The sequence below is a fragment of the Caloenas nicobarica genome, chromosome Z (genome assembly GCF_036013445.1).
Source record: "Caloenas nicobarica isolate bCalNic1 chromosome Z, bCalNic1.hap1, whole genome shotgun sequence".
Classification (NCBI taxonomy): domain Eukaryota; kingdom Metazoa; phylum Chordata; class Aves; order Columbiformes; family Columbidae; genus Caloenas; species Caloenas nicobarica.
In genome coordinates this window covers 45,356,208-45,375,625 of record NC_088284.1, presented here as the reverse complement: position 1 = coordinate 45,375,625, position 19,418 = coordinate 45,356,208, and the positions used below count along the sequence as shown (strand labels likewise).

The 19,418-nt window shown below is 40.0% G+C and overlaps 1 protein-coding gene across 5 annotated transcripts; it reads right to left on the bottom strand.

Annotated features, from left to right (window-relative positions):
- Positions 1 to 1,153: 1,153 nt before the first annotated feature.
- On the bottom strand, positions 1,154 to 19,310 carry FKTN (fukutin). 5 transcript variants are annotated; one of them, XM_065656458.1, is made up of 10 exons: positions 19,160 to 19,310; positions 18,892 to 19,074; positions 17,645 to 17,704; positions 15,807 to 16,010; positions 14,101 to 14,378; positions 12,553 to 12,685; positions 11,015 to 11,144; positions 9,767 to 9,900; positions 8,726 to 8,853; positions 1,154 to 3,586 (listed from the first exon to the last, which is right to left on the bottom strand). In XM_065656458.1, the coding sequence occupies exons 2-10, from the start codon at positions 18,994 to 18,996 to the stop codon at positions 3,373 to 3,375; spliced, it is 1,386 nt and encodes a 461-aa protein (XP_065512530.1). In that variant the 5' UTR covers positions 18,997 to 19,074; positions 19,160 to 19,310; the 3' UTR covers positions 1,154 to 3,372. The 5 variants fall into 5 exon arrangements, 4 of the variants coding, with proteins under 4 accessions (XP_065512530.1, XP_065512529.1, XP_065512532.1 ...); XR_010607840.1 differs by adding an exon at positions 7,958 to 8,060 and having other exon boundaries at positions 3,502 to 3,586; positions 18,892 to 19,310; XM_065656457.1 differs by having other exon boundaries at positions 18,892 to 19,310.
- Between the last annotated feature and the right edge of the window lie 108 nt (positions 19,311 to 19,418).

The following is a 19,418-nucleotide window of genomic DNA, read 5'->3' as shown; positions in this document are numbered from 1 at the left end:
CACCCATGTCCCTTAATTACAGCAGTGACTTGGATTTCATAAGACTAATTCAGTTCATAACTCATGTGCTCTGCTGCAGTCTAAATCAATAGGACATCTACACATAACACTAGCAGCAGTAGAGAATTTACCATTAGGCAATCTAATGCTATTAATAAGATTTTCAGCTGATGTAAATCAGCTGCTGGTGCCTATTTACTAAAACAGAGGATGTAGATCATTAGATACTAGTGCTAGTCTTTTAAGGGCTTGTGTGCAGTTTTCCAAGTTCCCACATTTTGTTCTGCAATAGTGTGATAGAATTACATGGAGAGAAAGAAAACATGCCTTAACAGTGAGGTAGCTGCTCCTGAACTTGTTGAACTGCTGTATCAACTCAAGAGAATTCTACCAATCAGTAAGAAAGCACAGATCTAAGCTCCTGAAAGTCATTGCATCGTTATGGGAGGGAAGGGAAACGGAAAGGGAAAAAGGAAAAGACGACTCTTCATGGTCCCTTCTCTTCAGGCAACCCTATTTCTTCAATCTTTGTAGTTATTCCAGAGCTTTGAACATCTTGCTACCCTCTTCTCTACTCATGGGCATTCCTTGAATAGACTCTGCTGTCTTCAGCAGTTACACATATGGAATGTGCTTTGTTTGTCACCTGAAAGACAGGTGTGTGTTGTCACCTGAAAGACTTTGTGTGTTGTTGCTTAAGACCATAAATGCATGCTGTTAAGAGAATTTAGAAATTGCCCTGTACTCCAGAGTACTTTCAAAATTAAGGTATTTAGTGTTTAGGAAGGTAACACAGAATTAAGAATCCACTTCAGATGTGGCAATTCAGGAGAACCTAACAGGAAACAAATGCCTAAATCTGTGTGTTTCTGTGGGCAGTCGTAAGGTTTCAGCCTCACAGCATGCCTTCAAAGAGCACCAGTTCTGCAATGTTTACACTGCTCCTTAGGACGCAATCATCAAGCAGAAAATGTGCAGCCAGGGCACTGCACAAGGCATGACAGGTGACATGCAGAGGTTGCAATGTGTTCATGCAATTCAAGGATCCTTTTTTCTACATATGGGCACCTGCTTTATTCAAAGTATCTTTGTTGTGTTCAAGCATCTCTATTAAAAAACAAACACTCAAGACAGTCAATAAACAGTGTAAGAAACAATTAAAAATTGCAATGAAGTGTGTTAAATGCTGCAGAAGATTACTGAACAAAGGATGAAACAACATGTTGAGTTGCAAATTAGACTCTTCTTCTTTTAATCAGTGTTAAATATCCACTTGTATGTTCTGAAAAGAAAATATTTTAACCTGAAGAATAACTTACAGGTATAATCAAATATTGAAGACATCCTCCCTTTCGGAAACATGCATTTTTTTCCATTAGTCTTTCTATCTACAAAGTCAACAATTTGACAGGATTATAATTTTCTAATAGTAGCTTTTCTTTCACTCTTAAACATCTATCACATTTGAAAAACTTACAGGCTTACTGTACATTATTAAACAAAAAAGTTCACAAGAACAGAGTTATGAACACAAAAACCAGAAGGACATAAGCTTTCTTTTATTTTAAGGAAAAAGACAAAAGAATTCTATCTGAAAAATTATCCCTTATGATGTAATGTTTACCAAGTAAACTGCATTAGCAGGATTTCACATCTCTCTCTTCTTAATTGGGCAAAGTTAACAAAGTTACCACACCAACAGAAGAGCCAACATGACACGTTGCTGCCAGAAGTAGAACAATTTACTTTAGAGCTTCAGTGATAGGAGACTGCTGGAACTGGGAGGACTGGCAGCAAGCAGCACACTCCAGGACGAAAACAGCAGGGAAGCCCCAGAGTGCATCTGGAATGATACAGTAGTAAAACCACCGCATGGGAGTAGTCATTTCATCTCTCCAGAACTGCACACATTTGAACAGACAGCTGAAAACTGCAAATCGACAAATAGAACACAAATCACAGACTCAACCTACCTCTACCCAGTGAAAGGGAGAAAAGCCACGACCAACAGATAACCTTTCTGCTTGAGCAAGGAAAGAATGGATACAGGTTTGATGCAAGTAAAGATGAGCTCTATTCAGTACCTTGAAACTGGTTCACAAGTACTCCTCGGTCTGCACCATGCATTATACCGATAACTCACTAGCAGCTTTAGTGCCCTTGTCTTCCCTGCACAGCAGAATTGGAACAAACTCAGACACACATGCTCATATGAAAGTTATCCCTCTACACAACGCTGAAGCAAGCTTGCTTCATTGACCAAAAGCACAAGCAGAAGCAGGAGGAAAGAGTTGTCAAGCTTCCACCTTCTTCCCATCCAAAGCCTAATGTTACACTAACACTTCATTTGCAATTATGCTACTGCAAATTCGATAGAATAGTTGGTATTTGTACACACTTCTACTTACACTTAGAGAAAAGAGCTGTGATTCCCTTAGATCTCTGTTCTGTGAGCCCATGTTAAACAGAAAACTATGCATACCCCCATTTCTGTCTACCTGTAAGAAAGCAGGGATAGCTATAATTTTCTAAAATTTAGCCAAAACCGTTATGTGGAGAATGCACTAACTGGAATACCAAAACCAGAATATTTGCTTTTTCATGGGAAAGACATCCCTGTGGCATGCACCTTCCTGCTCTTAAAAAAAAAGAAAAAAAAAAAAAGAAAAAGAAGACAGCATTCCCTGTCATAATTGCCTGCAGTGGTTAGTTCACAAAAAACCCAACCGTTTTTGGAAGATCTCTGACATGGACAGTTTCTCTTTTCATTCATTTAGTATTACACTGTTACCTCCTCCACGTCAAGCAGGTGGGTCACATGGGTTCTGTGTAACAGAAAAACTCTACTCCCAACAGCAACATGTTACATATTGTAGGGATGGATGTATCAGTTTCAAATCAAGCACATTTGAGGTACTCATAACTCTGGTCTTTAGTTAAATATTCGCAGGATCTCCTCTGAAAAACAGAGGTATTTCTCCATCCTATCCCTGTCTTCAGCTTGAGAAGTGAACAGTCCCAAGGTTTTGATTATACCAGGAAAGTCTAAGCCACCTGGACACTGTTTACATTGAAATGGTCAACGGCCTGTAAGTTCACTACAACATTTCTCCTCTAGTCCCTTTGTGAAGCTTTTCTTTCAGCTTCCCCTCTCTTCAGTTGCCACATTCTGCCTTTAATCTTTTCCTTTAACTACCTGGAAAGTGGACAATGAAGATGAAAAAAATACCTCTTAAGCAAAAAAAGGTAAATGATTCCTAAGGAAACAGATGAGAGTTACAAAAGGAACAGATCTTGATACTTCTGGGAAATGGGAAATTATAAACTGACAGTTTCAAGGGCAGCAGGCATGTTCTATTAGCAGTCAGGTGGTCAGTAGATTTGAATGACATCGTCCCATTCATCGACAGGCCAGACACCGTTGTACTGCACATTGGACGGTGAGCTCTTCCAGTCCCACATCTTCACAGGAACCTTCCAGTCTGGGCCATAGTTGGCTTCAACATACAGACGGGTTTCACAGGGCACATGTACCTTGAGTTCGACAAATTCAGTCCAACATAGAGTAAACTTTGGAAAGAGATACCTGTGTCACAACAAAATAACATGGTCACTGGCAGAAGACTGGAATACACCCCTAAATAAGTTCCTGGATAAAGCAAGAAACTGCAGCGAGTGGCCATGTTACATTTATAATATTTTTTCTTATTTCATAGCTTCCTATCTATGAAATACTATATACATACTGGACTGGGGGGTTCTTATCAATAGTAACTGGCTAGCATTTGCCATATGTTCTTATGAAGGAGCATTTCTAATTATTTTCCTGCTTAGTCCCATATCATTCTACCACCTATGAGAAGTCACTTAGTTCCTGTCTCTACTTCTCCACTTAACTGGATTTAACAGTTACTTCATTTAGAAGGGTGTCAAGAGGATGATCTATGTTGTTTGGTAGGGGAGATTTTGAGAAAAGCAGCACTGGGAAACAGGAGAGGTGCCTGAGGACTGGAGGAAAGCAAATGTCACTCCACTCTTCAGAAAGGGCAAGAAGGAGGACCCAGGTAACTATAGACCGGTCAGTCTCACCTCCATCCCTGGGAAGGTGATGGAACAACTTATCCTTGGTGCCACCTCAAGGCATACCAAGGATGAGAGGGTCATTAGGGGCAGTCAGCATGGCTTCACCAAGGCGAAGTTGTGCTTGACCAACCTCATAGCCTTTTATGAGGACACAACCAGGTGGACAGATGACGGCAGAGCGGTGGATGTGGTCTACCTTGACTTCAGTAAAGCATTTGACACAGTCTCCCACAGCATCCTCACAGATAAACTGAGGAAGTGTGGACTGGACGATCAGGTAGTGAGGTGGACTGTGAGCTGGCTGAAGGAAAGAAGCCAGAGAGTCATGGTCAATTAGGCAGAGTCTGGTTGGAGGCCTGTATCTAGTGGAGTGCCTCAAGGGTCAGTACTGGGGCCAGTACTATTCAATATATTCATCAATGACTTGGATGAGGGAATAGAGTGCACTATCAGCAAGTTTGCTGATGACACCAAACTGGGAGGAGTGGCTGACACACCAGAAGGCTGTGCTGCCATCCAGCGAGACCTCAATAGGCTGGAGAGTTGGGCAGGGAAAAATTTGATGAAATATAACAAGGGAAAGTGCAGAGTCTTACATCTGGGTAGGAACAACCCCAGGTTCCAGTATAGGTTGAGGAGCAACCTGTTGGAGAGCAGTGTAGGGGAAAGGGACCTGGGGGTCCTGGTGGTCAGCAGGATGACCATGAGCCAGCACTGTGCCCTTGTGGCCAAGAAGGCCAATGGCATCCTGGGGTGTATTAGGAGGGGGGTGGTTAGTAGGTCGAGAGAGGTTCTCCTTCCCCTCTACTCTGCCCTGGTGAGACCTCATCTGGAATATTGTGTCCAGTTCTGGGCCCCTCAGTTCCAGAAGGACAGGGAACTGCTGGAGAGAGTCCAGCGCAGGGCAACAAAGATGATGAAGGGAGTGGAGCATCTCCCTTATGAGGGAAGGCTGAGGGAGCCGGGTCTCTTTAGCTTGGGGAAGAGGAGACTGAGGGGTGACCTCATTAATGTTTATAAATATATAAAGGGTGGGTGGCACGTGGTTGGAGCCAGGCTCTTCTCGGTGACAACCAATGGTAAGACAAGGGGTAATGGGTTCAAGCTGGAACACAAGAGGTTCCACTTAAATGTGAGAAGAAACTTCTTCTCAGTGAGGGTGACTGAACACTGGAACAGGCTGCCCAGGGAGGTTGTGGAGTCTTCTTCTCTGGAGACATTCAAAACCCGCCTGGACGCCTTCCTGTGTAACCTCATCTAGGTGTTCCTGCTCCAGCAGGGGGATTGGACTAAATGATCTTTTGAGGTCCCTTCCAGTCCCTAGCATTCTGTGATTCTGTGTAAATACTTTACTATGAATTGGGCCTTTTTACTTTTCTTCAATCTTACCAAACAAAGACATCCAATTCCCCTTCAGTACTGTTGTTCAAACATGGTGCCAGGCTTGGAGCAGCTGTATAATTAAGACACAGCTGCCACCCTGTACTTTCTCAAATCGTTTCCGCCCACTCAAATTTTAGAAATAATTTATTCTACCAAACCGACCTTGTTCTTTATCTGTTTGTTTTGTGTAGAAGGGCCAACACAAGCTCTACCTATAAGTATGCTTACACCAGTGGAACTTCACAGGTAATTTTACAGTTTGATCAGAATGACATCCTACAGGAGCCCAGTGTCAGAGTTGATGTGTTAAACAAATAAATACCAAAAGACTGTGTACTATTTCTGCAGAGGATCACTCACACTTCTGAAGCTGTGAATTCTTCCACTAAAAAAAAGTAGTGTTAAAATTCCTTTTCGCAGGTTAAATGAAACCATGCGTACTTACACTTTTTGAAAAAGAAGGTTGAAACATTTGTGCATCTGCATGAAGTAAAAACCTCAATTGTTCCTCTAAGCATAAAGTTAATTTTATTTCTAAGCACTGCGCAAACACTTTCAGAAAATAAAACAACCTTGCTTTTATGCCTTAAATGGAAGGAGAGAAAGATTTGGATCAAGCACTTTTGGATATATATGCAGAGCCTACTGATTAGCTCTAAACTAAACCAAAAAGCAGATTAAAAAAAGCCAGTTACCAAGGGGAAAACAGGTAAACAAAATTTAAAACTGAAATAATATAGCCTCTGGAGAATGAAACCTGAATAAGAATTCTAAGGAGAACCAACAGATAATCCGGAAATCAAAAAGTCAGCTGAAAATTTCACCAAAATAACAATTTGTTATTAAAATAAAATGTTCACATTCACTGATGAAAAAATGTAGCTTTCAGTGATACCTCACACTCCTGGAATCCTTGCTCGTGGTTTGCTCATTCCAAGTGGCTGGGATAAGGCTACATGCTGCTTGTACATAGACGCTGCTCACCATTTTTCCTTCCAGTTTCAGTCTCATCAATGTTTGGACACAAAAGTACTGAAAAGGTTTTATGCTTATGCAAAGTCCTCTATGTTAAGAATCTACAGAATTAACGGATTTTAAGGATTAAAGCATATAGTATAGATTTGATTCCCGGATTCAGTTTTTGTAAATACTTATTCTCTGCTGGAGAATGCAACATGCAACTGTCTAGCACTAATTTTGTAAACAAACAGAAGGTCTCAATTGCTGTAACTCCAAGACGAAATAAGGAGGATGTACATGCTTGCTTGTGACTGCAATGCTGAGCAAGTATTTCACGTAGATGAAAATTCAATTCATACAGTCAGACTTGTAAGGTTTAGAAACCAGATCTCAAAGGAAACGGAGACTAATGAAAAGTATTTTAGAGACTAAATGAGAAATACTTTCACTCTTCTTACTTTTATTTAGCAAGATGTATAAAAAGTATGCCTGTGCAAATATTTAGCTTTCTGAAGAAAGCGTCTTTTACCCTTTATTTTTAAAAGACATAAATATCTCGGAATAGAATTTCCACCCTTATCTGTGATGATCTAGTAGCAACCAATATATCTTCTGATACCTCATAAACAGCTGGTGAGATTCCTTTAAAATTGTTAAAGTGGATTTAGGATTCTGCATAATCAAATGATCATTTCTCTTTTGACTGGCCTACTCACTTTACCTTCCCCCAAAATTTTGGAACGGTTGAAGACTAAGCAAAATTGAGTGTCATTCTGGTGCTGCAGGCATTCAGATCAAGCATGCTAAATCATCATGTCTCACAGATAAAAAGCTGTGATTTTTTTTTCTCTTTCTGAGAAGCTATTTGGGATAATATATATCTCAAATTATTTGGCTAAGCATTCTGAACAGCCATGTTCTGTCAGAATTTGGGGCCTTTAAACAAGCAGTTCTCTTGCTCTGTTTCTGTATATATTAAGTACAGTAAACTATGCCTAAGAAATACCAGTTCAGAATCAGAGGCCTCCTTATGCTACTATGTCTAAGAAAATTAGTTCTTACTGAACTAGAAAGCCATGTTTGAAAACCTTGAAAAAAATCACCACCAAAAATAAGTACTAGGCTACAAGAAAAAGAAAGTGTTTTATGAAAGCTGGAGTTCCCAAAGACCTGTGATATCCTAGAATACAGGAGCTGGAGCATAGCACTGTTTCACATCTGCCTTCTATTCTCATGCATTGGACCACTCATATCTAAAAGGAGAAAAAAACACGTCTCAAGTACCCAAGATCCGATGCTACAATAGAATTTTGAAAGAGCATGTCAGCTCCACTGGCATGGAAACATATATAGCAATTGAGACACAAGAGAAGCACAAAGAAAAGGAAAGGAATTAATTGGTCAGCTTCCTCCTCAGAATGCATTATACAAGATCCTCTAAAACCTCATATGGAAAAAAAAAAGACATTAAGCCTGCTTTGGGAAACTATAAATTGTTGCTGTATGCTAAGAAAAGCACTCTGCGACATACCACATTTTCTGGAGGTATATTCCAAGAATTCTTCCTTCTGTCTACTTGTAAGAGTGCCTTTTGACTCTGGTCATCAAATTATCTTCCCCAATCTTTGTTTATCCTTTCAGAAGAAAGATAACTAAGACAAGGGCTCAGACATTATCACCGCCTGGATGACAGTGTTCACTAAGTTCCCATTAGCTAAATATAGGCAAATACTGTTCAGGCAAAATATCAGCAGTCATTAAATCCTACAGAAGTCAACAAGGTTTTCAACTAGCCTGCAACTGTCTCTTTCTGAGTTAAGGTAGGTGACGGTAAGAAACAAATCTAGTTATCAAAACCTACATGCAGTTTAGTTGAGACTTTCTGTCATAATTCTCTGTCATCAAAACAGATGTCTAACGATTCATTTTTTACTGCAAAATTAGTTTTTGTAACAAATACAGTTTTAGAGACTTCTTTCTCATCTTAGCTGTTTATTTAACTCAGGGCTTGTCACAGCCCAGATAAGATCTGCTTGATATATGACATACCAGATTTGCTTTAGATTTCACAAGAGAACTGACATTCGACAAGCCCAGCATGTATCTAGTAAGGCACAGTACTGTATTCTAATTCTTTCGTCTCAAAGTGCAAAATCTCCACTGATTCTCCACTGTTAACTGCCTTCCCCACAAAGAGCGCGGTCTTTGCCAGGCAACAACATACAACGCATAAAATGCCAACACTAAGCGCTAACTTGTTCAATTTCTTTCCTATTAGAGGTACAAATCCAGTTCATACTTAAATTTCTTGCCCGATTTGGCCTGAGTTCCTCCATTCCATATGTGGTCATCCTCTTCATAGAAGAAAAAAATATCGAGTTTCACATCATCATCTCCTTGGAAAGAGAGTTCCAAGCTGTCTTCTACCTGCAAGACAAAAATATATACTGTATATACTCAGAAAAATACAAGGCTACTTGTCAGCAGGTTTCAGAAAACAAATTTTTTTTGGTCAGGTATGCAGAGTGACTCCTATCCTAACTGAAGAAAATACACTAATTCTGCAATTTTTGGTTTTTTTGATGCCTTGAGAACATTGGAAATCTGCATCTCAGTGGGACTACCTTATCTTTCCTCCCTTTAGCCCCAAAAGCTTCAGCACCATCTCCTTGTCCTCTGCCACAAGCAAAATAATCTCAGCGAATAAACACATGATTAGTAGGTGTTTTCATTTAACAGATTTCCTCTGTGATAAAACACTCAGTAGCAGCAGTAATGAGGTATCACGTGAACTGTGGCTGAACATTCATGCTCCTGTAATTTTGTTTCCTCTCTCTACCATTCTGCAGCCTACACTCTGAAAAAGCTATTATAAATAAAGATCCACATAAGCTAATGATGAACAAGCTCAGTGCCCATCTCAAGATAACCCTTCCTTTCTGCTAGTTTTACAAACAGGGCTACAGATAATCTGAGAGCTATCACCAGTCCTCCCATATGATAAGGACCATCCAATCTCAAACACTAAATTCTACCTTGCTTCTTAAGTTTCCCTAGCACCACTGTCACAGATTATATCCTTTTAAAACTTAAGAAAAATGTATTTTGAGGTGGAATTCACACTCCCCAAACAGGGCTAAACCTAATAAGAAAAGTGTTTCCTCACACAGTGTCCAGCATACAAAAATCAATAAAATCATATGTTTAGGTAAAACCCTAATAAGTAAATGTCTGCTGAGGAGACTTCAGATACCACTTCTACGTAAGTGATCTGCAGCTGTACTCAAACTTGTGAACCTACACAAAGTCAAATGAAATAAATTGTTCATTATCTGTGTACCTTGCCAAATTTGTGCTTCAGTGGTAATCCTGCTTTCTGAAAGGCCGGAATGATATCTGCTTTGTAGTCCCTTATGAAGACTCCTAAATCCACATCTTTGCTGTGAGGAATGACATTGCACTGTCTATACCAGCCTGAGTTTAAAAAAACCCAAAACAAACCTAGTTAATTTAGGAACATAAGAAATATATAAACAGAACAAAAGCAATATAAAAATGAATTGTCTTAAGGTCATCGGGCAGAGATCTTTGAATGAGGCCATAAACAAGACTTCTGCTTTTCTCTAGTATGAAATAAACCACATCAATGAAAACTAATATTACTGCACTTATAGCTAGCTCTTTCCTCGAGAAAGCCAAGAATGAGAGAAAAAAACCTTACTCTTTGAATGACAAAATATCTTCAGTTTCCTAATCTAAATGTCTTTAAAGAAAATATATTCTTTATCTGGGTCCAAATCTGACCAGCAACGAACAGTTACAGGGCTACAGATGGGCTTTTAATTTGAAACTATTATTTAAATAGTATCTGAGATGTTAATCATCTTTCAAGCACTACCTCAAAACAGTAAGACAAGAAGTGGGACATAATTTTGTCTGTTTCATTAAAGCAGGTTTTAGCAGCTGTTCATTCAGAAAATTATATTCTGTAGGACGAAACAAATACAAGTCAAATGCACACACATGAGCTTTCAATAACACAAGAATCTTCACCAGTGATAATATTCTACTTCCATCTTCAGCAGAACTGAAAACTTGCAATACCTCCTCTAACAGGCTGATATTTTATTAAAAGGACATGTTTTAAAATAAATAAATGTGAACTATATTTTAAAAGTCAGCGATAAGCACCGAATTGGATTGGAAGAAAAATCAGGTGAGAGACTACAGGGACAGTAGAAATATGTGCCCATCACTGTGCTTTCCAACTAGCGTTTCAGTAAATCTAAGCCACACAATTTAGATTACTGACTACTTTCTAAGCAGTGATCAACACTACACAGATAATTGCTAATAACATTAAATGCTTCACTGGAAATTTCCTCAGCGTCTCCAAGGCTCAAGCTTCTAAAGAAAAAGCATTTTGTCTGGAGCGAAAAGGCCTATTTCAGTACCGCTAATGCCACGTTATTACCTTGCGACCCGGTACATTTAGTTGCTAACATCAGCAGACATCACAAGCACCAGAGGATGAAAAGTTTAAAATTTCAGATGGGTTTAAAAATGCAACAGAACACAAATGTTTTACCAAGGCATGTTCCACTGCTCAGCCAGAACTTTACTCCTAAGTTATTCAGTGTCAAGGCAGCCAGATGGAGCAAGGATTTTGCTTTTTTTCTGAACTCCACTGCATCAAGAGAGGCATCATCAGGATACAGCTGGAAGGCAAAGGAAGAATAAGTGAGCTGTTTTCTGAGAGCAGACTCATCCCTTAATTTTTCAGTGTCCTAAGAAAAAATGATCTTTAAAATTTTACTTAACTAATATCTGGGCAGTATCTGCTTTCACATATAAAGACCAGTTTGAGAACATGCACTAGAATGACAAGTTAAAATTTAAACTCTGAAACATCAATCTTCAGTTTTTCCAAACTAGCAGAATGTAAAGTCACAGTAAAATAGAATAAGAATTTATGTATTAGATGCCGATTCTCAGCACTTGGCAAAAACACAGCTGAACCCTAGTTCTGCACAGGGTGAAGCCAATACCCAGAGCCCAGGGGGAGAACGGGGACAGAATCAGAGTTTCTGCCAGCACATCAGTTTACTTGGCGCCACCACGTGTTATAACTGGATCTCGACGAGTTCTGCTATGTAGCAGAAACAATGTGAACAGAAGATCATGCCCATCTTCCAGGTGAAACTGTGGCAAAACCTGTAATGCAAAGCCAAAACCAATACGGCAGTCTGGGCAAAAATTACTGAATCAAACACTGGAGCAATGCACCATTCAGCTTCAGAACTGATTCCATTAAGAGCTCTCGGGCAACAAGCAGCTGAAATGAATACTTTGTTTTCAAAACAGATGCTAGCCACTCATTTCAATATTAGAGCCCCTCAAATGTCTGAAGAATGGAAACCCTAGTGTCCTCTTTTTTCCCCTTTCATGAAATCAAGAGATGGCTGAAATTCAGTGACCTGATTATGACTCCACAGTCTTAATGGTGGTAACTGTCGACCACTTTGTATCTTGGCCATTTTCAAGTGAGGACAAAATGCTCCCCATACTGCAGGTGAAAGTTTTCCACCATCTGCTAAATCAGGTACCAATATTCTAAAAATAATGCTTTGAATAGTGGTGAAAACATTAGCTTGGTCAAAAAGCAATGAAATAAGTCATTTCAGAATTAATATACCATTTCAAATAAAACAAACTGGAAATTTGGAAGAGCAGTGCATGGTTCAAATGAACATAAAATGAAATATTACTCAGAACTCTGAGAATTGCCATAAGGAAAAATTTCAGCCACAAACACACAGAAGATCTTATTTACATATAATCTATTTAAAAGTAAAAATGTGTGATAACTATGGACATGTTGGCTACCTCTTCTTTTTCAAAGTTTTGGAAAGTGGGAAAAAATGTCCTCACAAGTAAGAAAGACGGACCATGATTTTCAGTTAAGTTTTAGTTTTATTACCACTTAGTAAACTCTGTGGATTGAGTCTTAGAGGTTATATTTAGCTTTATGTACGTGAACAGTCCCATCTAGGTAAAAAACAATGAACTGGTCAATCAGTGAAAAAGAATGTTACATCTCAGAGACACTACCTGATTACCACTAACCTGAAAGAAAGACCGAGCTTCTCTGTACCTACATTCAAGAAATCTAGAGTGTAACATCTCCTCTAGAAAACTGGATGGATTTTTTGGAATCTGAACCTTTAAGTCATCAATGGACACAAGGAGAAGTTCTGGCCTGCAGGGAAAGAAAGATGATACATTACCCCATTCAAATCCTTTACAAACTACAAGACATGTTTTCCTCTAGCTCAGGTTAAAATCTTAATGTATACTGCTGGCAGTGACTCTTCTGTCCAAATACACCCAAATATTATAAAAGAAGAGCAACAAGAGCGTCAACAAATTTACCATGTACTTCCAAATTTTGTTCAAAAAGAAATTTGATGCCTCTAAGTCCATAGTTAGTTTGTCAGACCACAGATTCCTTTACTGACTCATGACTTGCACTGAATTTGTTCAGAGCTGTTGTTTGGTGCATTTGAAAATTTAGACTATTTATTTGGTTGTCTAAAGTATGGTATGCACTTAAGAACCAAATTTTACCCTGTACTTTCAAGGCTATTTGCATTTAAAACTTAAAAACTGTTCAGCCTTCACAATGAATGAAATGTGATATTCAACAACTTACACAGCCAATTTCAAATGTTTAGGCACATAACTGGTACAGATTCCATGTTTTAAAAGGAAGAAATAATGGTGTCATTTTAAAAGAAAAAGTTAAACAGATTTATCTTGACTTGTATACACATACCCTACAGGAATACTGTTCTCAGAGCCTATTGGCATGTGCGTGGCTTCAAAAACAGTGTCAAGATTTGCAATGACCTGTATTTCCTGAAATACTGCTATTGAAAGCATAGTAAGAAAAGGCAGACATTTACAGTAATTTTACCAACGTAATGCAAAGTTTAAGCATAAGACTATGGAAAAGTAACATCGCCATTTCAAACATTTATGCAAGAAAGGAGTCCCCTCGGCACGTCAGAAGTGTGAGTTAGATGCAATGGTTAGCACATGTCTTTGTGCTACAAATGTCATTACTCTTCATTTGAGTTAACACTGATTATTTGGACAATTACTGAACGGATTTCTGTTGCTTCCCCTTTTCATCTAATGTTCCATACCTGTATTCAACTTTTGTATACATATCATTACAGAAAGAACATCAAATACATACCAGGTAGTACCAAATCTCCTGCCACTTCCACTTCACCCGTGTTGATAGCACAGATAGCTATCAACAGATTTAAAACTTTTAAATATATTAACAGTAAACCACAGACTCTAGCAGGAGATCCTCTGGTACATTCAACTGTAGTCATGACTTCTTCTCTCAGCTTCCCACCTGCTCCAATCTAGCTATTCTAAATCATAGTTCGTAATGTATAACTGGTGGGAAGCTCTTGTTTTCAGGTAAGCAGAATTGGACATACCTTCATACCTTAATCTACCAGCACTTTGAGGTCTGAACTATAAATGAACTAAATTTTAGAACTTCACTTTAGAAAAGCGAGTAATTTTATATACAGGAGAAATAAGTTATTCTAGAAGTGCCATAATGACTTTTTGCCTCCTCTGTTTTGAACTCACTTTTCATATGCTCCAGGGTAGCGACCAAAGTGGAGTTTTCGGAAAGGCACAAACTTTCTGTCCATGTGTTGCTTGAGCCGCAGGGGGCCATGCCAGAGATAATTACCACTCCTCTCATAGAAGACCACCAGGTGAATGGCATGAGATGCCAGTTTAAATATGTAGTGCAAGGGTATTTCAGTCCCAGATAGGTCATCCATCCCATCCAAGCGGGGGTCCTTGTTTATAATCTTTAGCCATTGGAATCCCATTTTCTCAGCAGTTTTAAAAAGCCCCACCTAAAAATAAGAGAAAGGGAGAGACAGAAAGGGAGAGAGAAGCTAAAGATTAGAGAAACCAAAACTGAATGCTAAATGCTTGTTATTAACTGACTTTATTCTCAATTTTCATTTGATAATCAGACTTAAGCACAAAATACTCCAAAATTTCTAAGACCTTAAAGATCAGCGACCACAAACAATTTTGTCCCCCAAACTATTCAATAAAACAACAAATAAATGTTGTAAGCCATGCTTGGACTAGGTTTTCTCCTTGCCATAGCACCCTTCTCTGCACCCTCAAACAGTTCTGTAAAGTTATTCTTATGCTGAACTTGCTGTCCGTAAATCCCTGAATAATTATATCACTAATACAAAAACAACTACTGTAAGATCTTATTTTATTATGTACATAAATATTTATCTAAATCTCACCAAACGCTGAACATTGCACGAGGTATCAGGTTTGCTTATTTATATAGAAAAGGGGACTGAAATTCCGGCTGATAGGAAAAGAATCAATCAGCATTTGAAGACGCTTTCAATTACCCCCCGTGAAGTGTCTTATGCAGACATACCAGCTTCTCCTGTGCATGCTACCGATATTGTCTAGGAGCCATAAAGGAATGTAGTGTGCTGTCACACAACCTTATTCTCACTTTTGTCAATTCCTTTACAGCTGTGGGTAAAACAACTGCCTGATCAGATCGAGAGTGCCACCACTCTTCACTTGAGTCAGACTCTTTCAGTAAAATAGTCACAGATCATTTTAATGTCTCCTGCTTTTCCTTAAAAAACGAAAAATAGGAAAAAAAAAAGGTGTTTGTCACTGGTACCTTTAGTCTGTATAAATTAATCTAAAAAATATTTCCAAATGACATTTAATTGATGAAATAATCTTGGATTCCATTTCGTCCTTTATCATATCTCTATTTGTAACACATCCATTTAAAAATCTCAGAACACTCAAGAAAAGCAGAGATACCAATACACTAAGTGACAAAATAAAACAGTGGTAAGTACAAGGACATACTAAAAGAAATGTACACCAGATATTATAATCTATCTAGCCTTGCCACATCAGTACCTACATTTCCACCCTGACAGATACCCAAGCTCGCAATTTATTATGGCTGTACTTCCATTACAGACTTAAGGTTTTCCTTCTTTCTAACAGGCCACTTTCTTTTCTCTTTTTGGTATGAGCTCTTACTACAAGCATTTATGAATATTGCATCTAAAAACTTCTGGTTATCTGTAAACAACTCTCAATGTATCCAGGCTAGTGCTTTAAAAAAAAAAAAAGTTTCCTTTACCAGTACCTTTAGGAGGCTTCCACACAAAGAATGCAGAGTCCTTAATACAAACATGAAAGCATCATGTTACAAAATCATTGAACAGATGAACGCATTACAACACACAAATGTGAGCTGAGTAAAAGGCACTTACTTCATGTTTCCATGTTTTGTCCAGTAGTGCAAATGTAGTAAAGTCTCTTGGAGCACAAAAGTACTTGCATTCCGGACTAGGACCTTCAGGAGAACTTCTGATCTGTTCAATGTCTTTAGCAACCAGTCCCAGAATGAAAGGATCGATCAAATACACTGGTATATTGTGACTGGCTGTTAAGCCTAGGAACTTCCTAACCACGTGCTGTTTGACAGAGGATAAAATTACAAGTTAGAAACACCATGGCTTACTGCCCAAGCTACCCGCTCAGCAAGCTGACCCTGGCTTTCCAATTGAAGCTCTAACCTTCCTCCTGACCAGCAATGAATCTGTTCAACCAGGTTCCACAGGCCAACCTCCAGTTCTGGCATGGGGCTTTGGCTTCAGAGAGGCACAAAAACATGAATTAAGACAGAATGTGGATCAAAAACCAGAATTTAGGCAGCAGTACTACACGTGCTGTACATGCAGAGGCAAGACCACCATCTTAGTGATTTCAAGTGGATGCTGAAAGGTAAGGGATGGGCTAGCATCATTTCTGTGCCTAAAAACAGCAGAACAGACTGATAAATGGGAAGCAAATTTGTGCAAAAAATATGTGCTTCCTTCCCCACCCACATCACTTCTCCAGGGGAACAGGTGCTTTTAGCTAAAACTTAAATAATTGGTAGAAAAAGATGGTGATGATGTCAAGCAGCTAAGAGAAATGCATTCAAATAGAGTATTCTGGATGCATTGCACAGGGACTCTGAAGAAAGCTTGGAGTGCAACAGGTCCCTGGCAGGACTGTGGAGCATTTTGCTTTGCTACTAGTGATCCTGTAAGATCAATTTAAAGCTTAATGAGAACTCTGTCCACAGACTGGCAGATTAGAAGCCCACTGTGACCATGTCACCTAACACCTAGTAGGTAGCTCCAAGGGGTGCTACCTCCAATTATAGTGACACGTTCCTAGAGCAACCAAGCAGTACACAGAGCAGTTGGTTTGGATTATTCCCAACAACTCTTAACCAGAGCACCTTTCCTCTTGCTAAGCAGAAAAAAGGCATTTAAACAGCCATTTTGCTAACTAGAAACATTATCATATTGCATCCAAAGCGAACAGCAGCCAGCTCCCAGGGCATCGTTCTCTTTAACCATCTGTGCTGTTGTTTTGCTGAGTGATCTGTTAAACACTTCTGTAATATGTTTTCAAACAAATGTTAACTACAAATATCATAACTGAGTTTTTGATTCCCTGAGGCCAACATGACATTTTGGTTGTACCCAATCCTGCAAACTGTAACTGAGACACAACAAAAACCACCCCATTCCAACTATCTAACGGCACTCCTAATGCTGCTCCTGAACACTGGAATACAGCAACTGTTGAATGCTGAAATGTAACATTTTCCTGCTTGTGAAGAGCTTTATGACCCCGCAGAACCAAACAGGTATTCTGTGACCTGAGACCTGCAGCCGATTCTTTTACCATGTTACTGACTATCAAATGAGCTGCATGTCAAATAAGCCAATCTTTTCCATACCCAATGTGAAAGAACACAGAAGCCCAGATTAAATCTTCTATATCAGAAAGAACAAGCTTTGCTGCTTAAAATATTAATAACATTACTAAGGACTGCACAGGCAAAGGCTGGTAAGCTGTAACCACTTCTCTACTCCATATTAAAGTGATGTTTTGAAACATTTCATTACTTTATTCAGTGAGGAAAGTATCTCTTAGTCCTTAATACCAGAAAATTCCCAGTGCAAAGAGAACTGGACCCCAAGTTTGCAATTCCATCTGAGTTCTCCGAGACTTGCAGAAGAACTGTAGGAAGCAATGACAATGTACATACCCATCTAGTGCTGTCTTGGCCTGACTGGCTTCCTCTGACTTTGGAAAAAGCTGTTCCATTCTATCAAAACCAAAAAAAGGGGAGGGAGAAAGAAGAAAGAAAATTAAAAAAAAAAAAAAGTCAGTTTCAGTTGAATCCCTGCTTAGGATTTCTTAAGAGGACATTCAGGGGCATTTATACAGATAGCACTTTATACTTCGGGCTTTGGTTATGTCTCTGGTCACTTAACACACTCAATGTGAAGCCATAGACAACTGCTCTAGCTTAGTGTATTTAGGACAAAACAAGACATGCAAATACTGCATGATCGGGCCTCAGATTTCTAAGTCCATGTCCCAGCAAATGTAAAATAAGAAGGTGACAAACACAAACACTGTTAGGCAAATAGCCCTGTGGGAAAGATAGCAAGACCCTGCCTCAGTCTTTCCAGATGTAATCTTAGAGAATTAAATGTGAAATAGAGTATATCCCTATCATAAAGCCAAGGCAGGTGGCTCAGCTTTTAGCTTTTCAAAAGTATGCAGAATCTCTCATTCACAGCCTTGTCGTTCACAATAAGAAACTATAAGAAAGAAGTAAAAGGTTGTAGTACCACCCAGCACAAAGGCTGCCTGCATTTATTAAGAATGTCCTCACCAAAAGAAAACAAATTCAGGTAATATGATACCTACGTGCTGCTTCTGTAAAAATAAAATGAAGACATACAGTTGCAAGGAGTTCCACTGTTGAATCTGCATTGCAACTGTGAACTATGAAGCCACCAAAAACCAGTGCATTTCATCAGTAGCAACATTTACCTCTTTTTCTGCTACAGAAAATCACACTCGGCTAAATATTCCATGGGTGGTATAAAAGCAGGATTCTATCTATAACTCCTAGAGAAGTACGAAAGCTGAGTCACAAAGCACTAAGACAACTGCAGAAAAAGCAGGAATTTCTTTTGAAAACACCACTTTTGAAAAACATGCAACCAATAAATGCTGCTTTCCTTGTTTCTTCAGAAAAGCCCTAAGATAATGCTTGGTTTGACCTCGCCATCAATAAAAGTCACTTATCAGCACAAGTAGGAAGTATTGCATGCCTGCCACCAGAAACTTGCCCAGGCAATATGCCAGTATTATAGGAATTGCTACCCATACGAGGGAAGTTTCAGGTGTAGCATTAATGCTGTTAAAGGGTCGGAAGAGAGTAAGCGTTATAGTCGGCTATTCCACAAAGTAAGCCTACGCAGGACAGCTCTCTCATACCTTCTGCGATAGGTAGAACTTGTAATAGTACAGCTGGAAGAGGAGGAAAACCAGGCTGGTCAGAGAAAGGAGCGCCAAGACCACGTTCTTATTGATTTTCTGCATCAGTCTTCGGGGCGCTCACCGCCTAGAAGCAGCGCGGCGTCGCTCATCTTCTCCGGTTCCGCAGCTCCTCCCTGCGCGCTGGCAGAGAACGGGACGTTGAGCAGGCCGCGACGCCAGCTGCGGCCAGCAGGCCCGGCCCGGCCCCGCGGCGGGGGATCCTCACCCGTACCGCCGACCCTCTCCGCGCTCCCACGCACGGCCCGCGACGCGGAGGCAACGCGGCCTCCTCTCGGCCTGCCTGCCCGCCCTCCCCAGCGATGCGGTTCCCCAGCAGCCGACAGCGCTCCGCGGCGGCCCCGGAGCCCCGCCCGCCCCCACGGGCGCATGCGCGGCGCGGCCCGAGCCCGCCCCGGCCTTGGAGCTGTGCCGGAGCCCGGGCTCAGGCCGGCCGGCAGCGAAGGTCCCTCGGCCCCACCCCACCA

Bases quoted from the DNA above. Each gene is read 5' to 3' on its own strand.
- FKTN (XM_065656457.1), bottom strand. From the start codon at position 18,996: ATGCAGAAAATCAATAAGAACGTGGTCTTGGCGCTCCTTTCTCTGACC. The intron at 11,145-12,552 runs GTTAGTGGTAAT...TTTGCCTTCCAG, and splicing joins AAGCTCGGTCTTTCTTTCAG to CTGTATCCTGATGATGCCTC. The intron at 8,854-9,766 runs GTACACAGATAA...TTTGTCTTGCAG, and splicing joins TGAAGCACAAATTTGGCAAG to GTAGAAGACAGCTTGGAACT.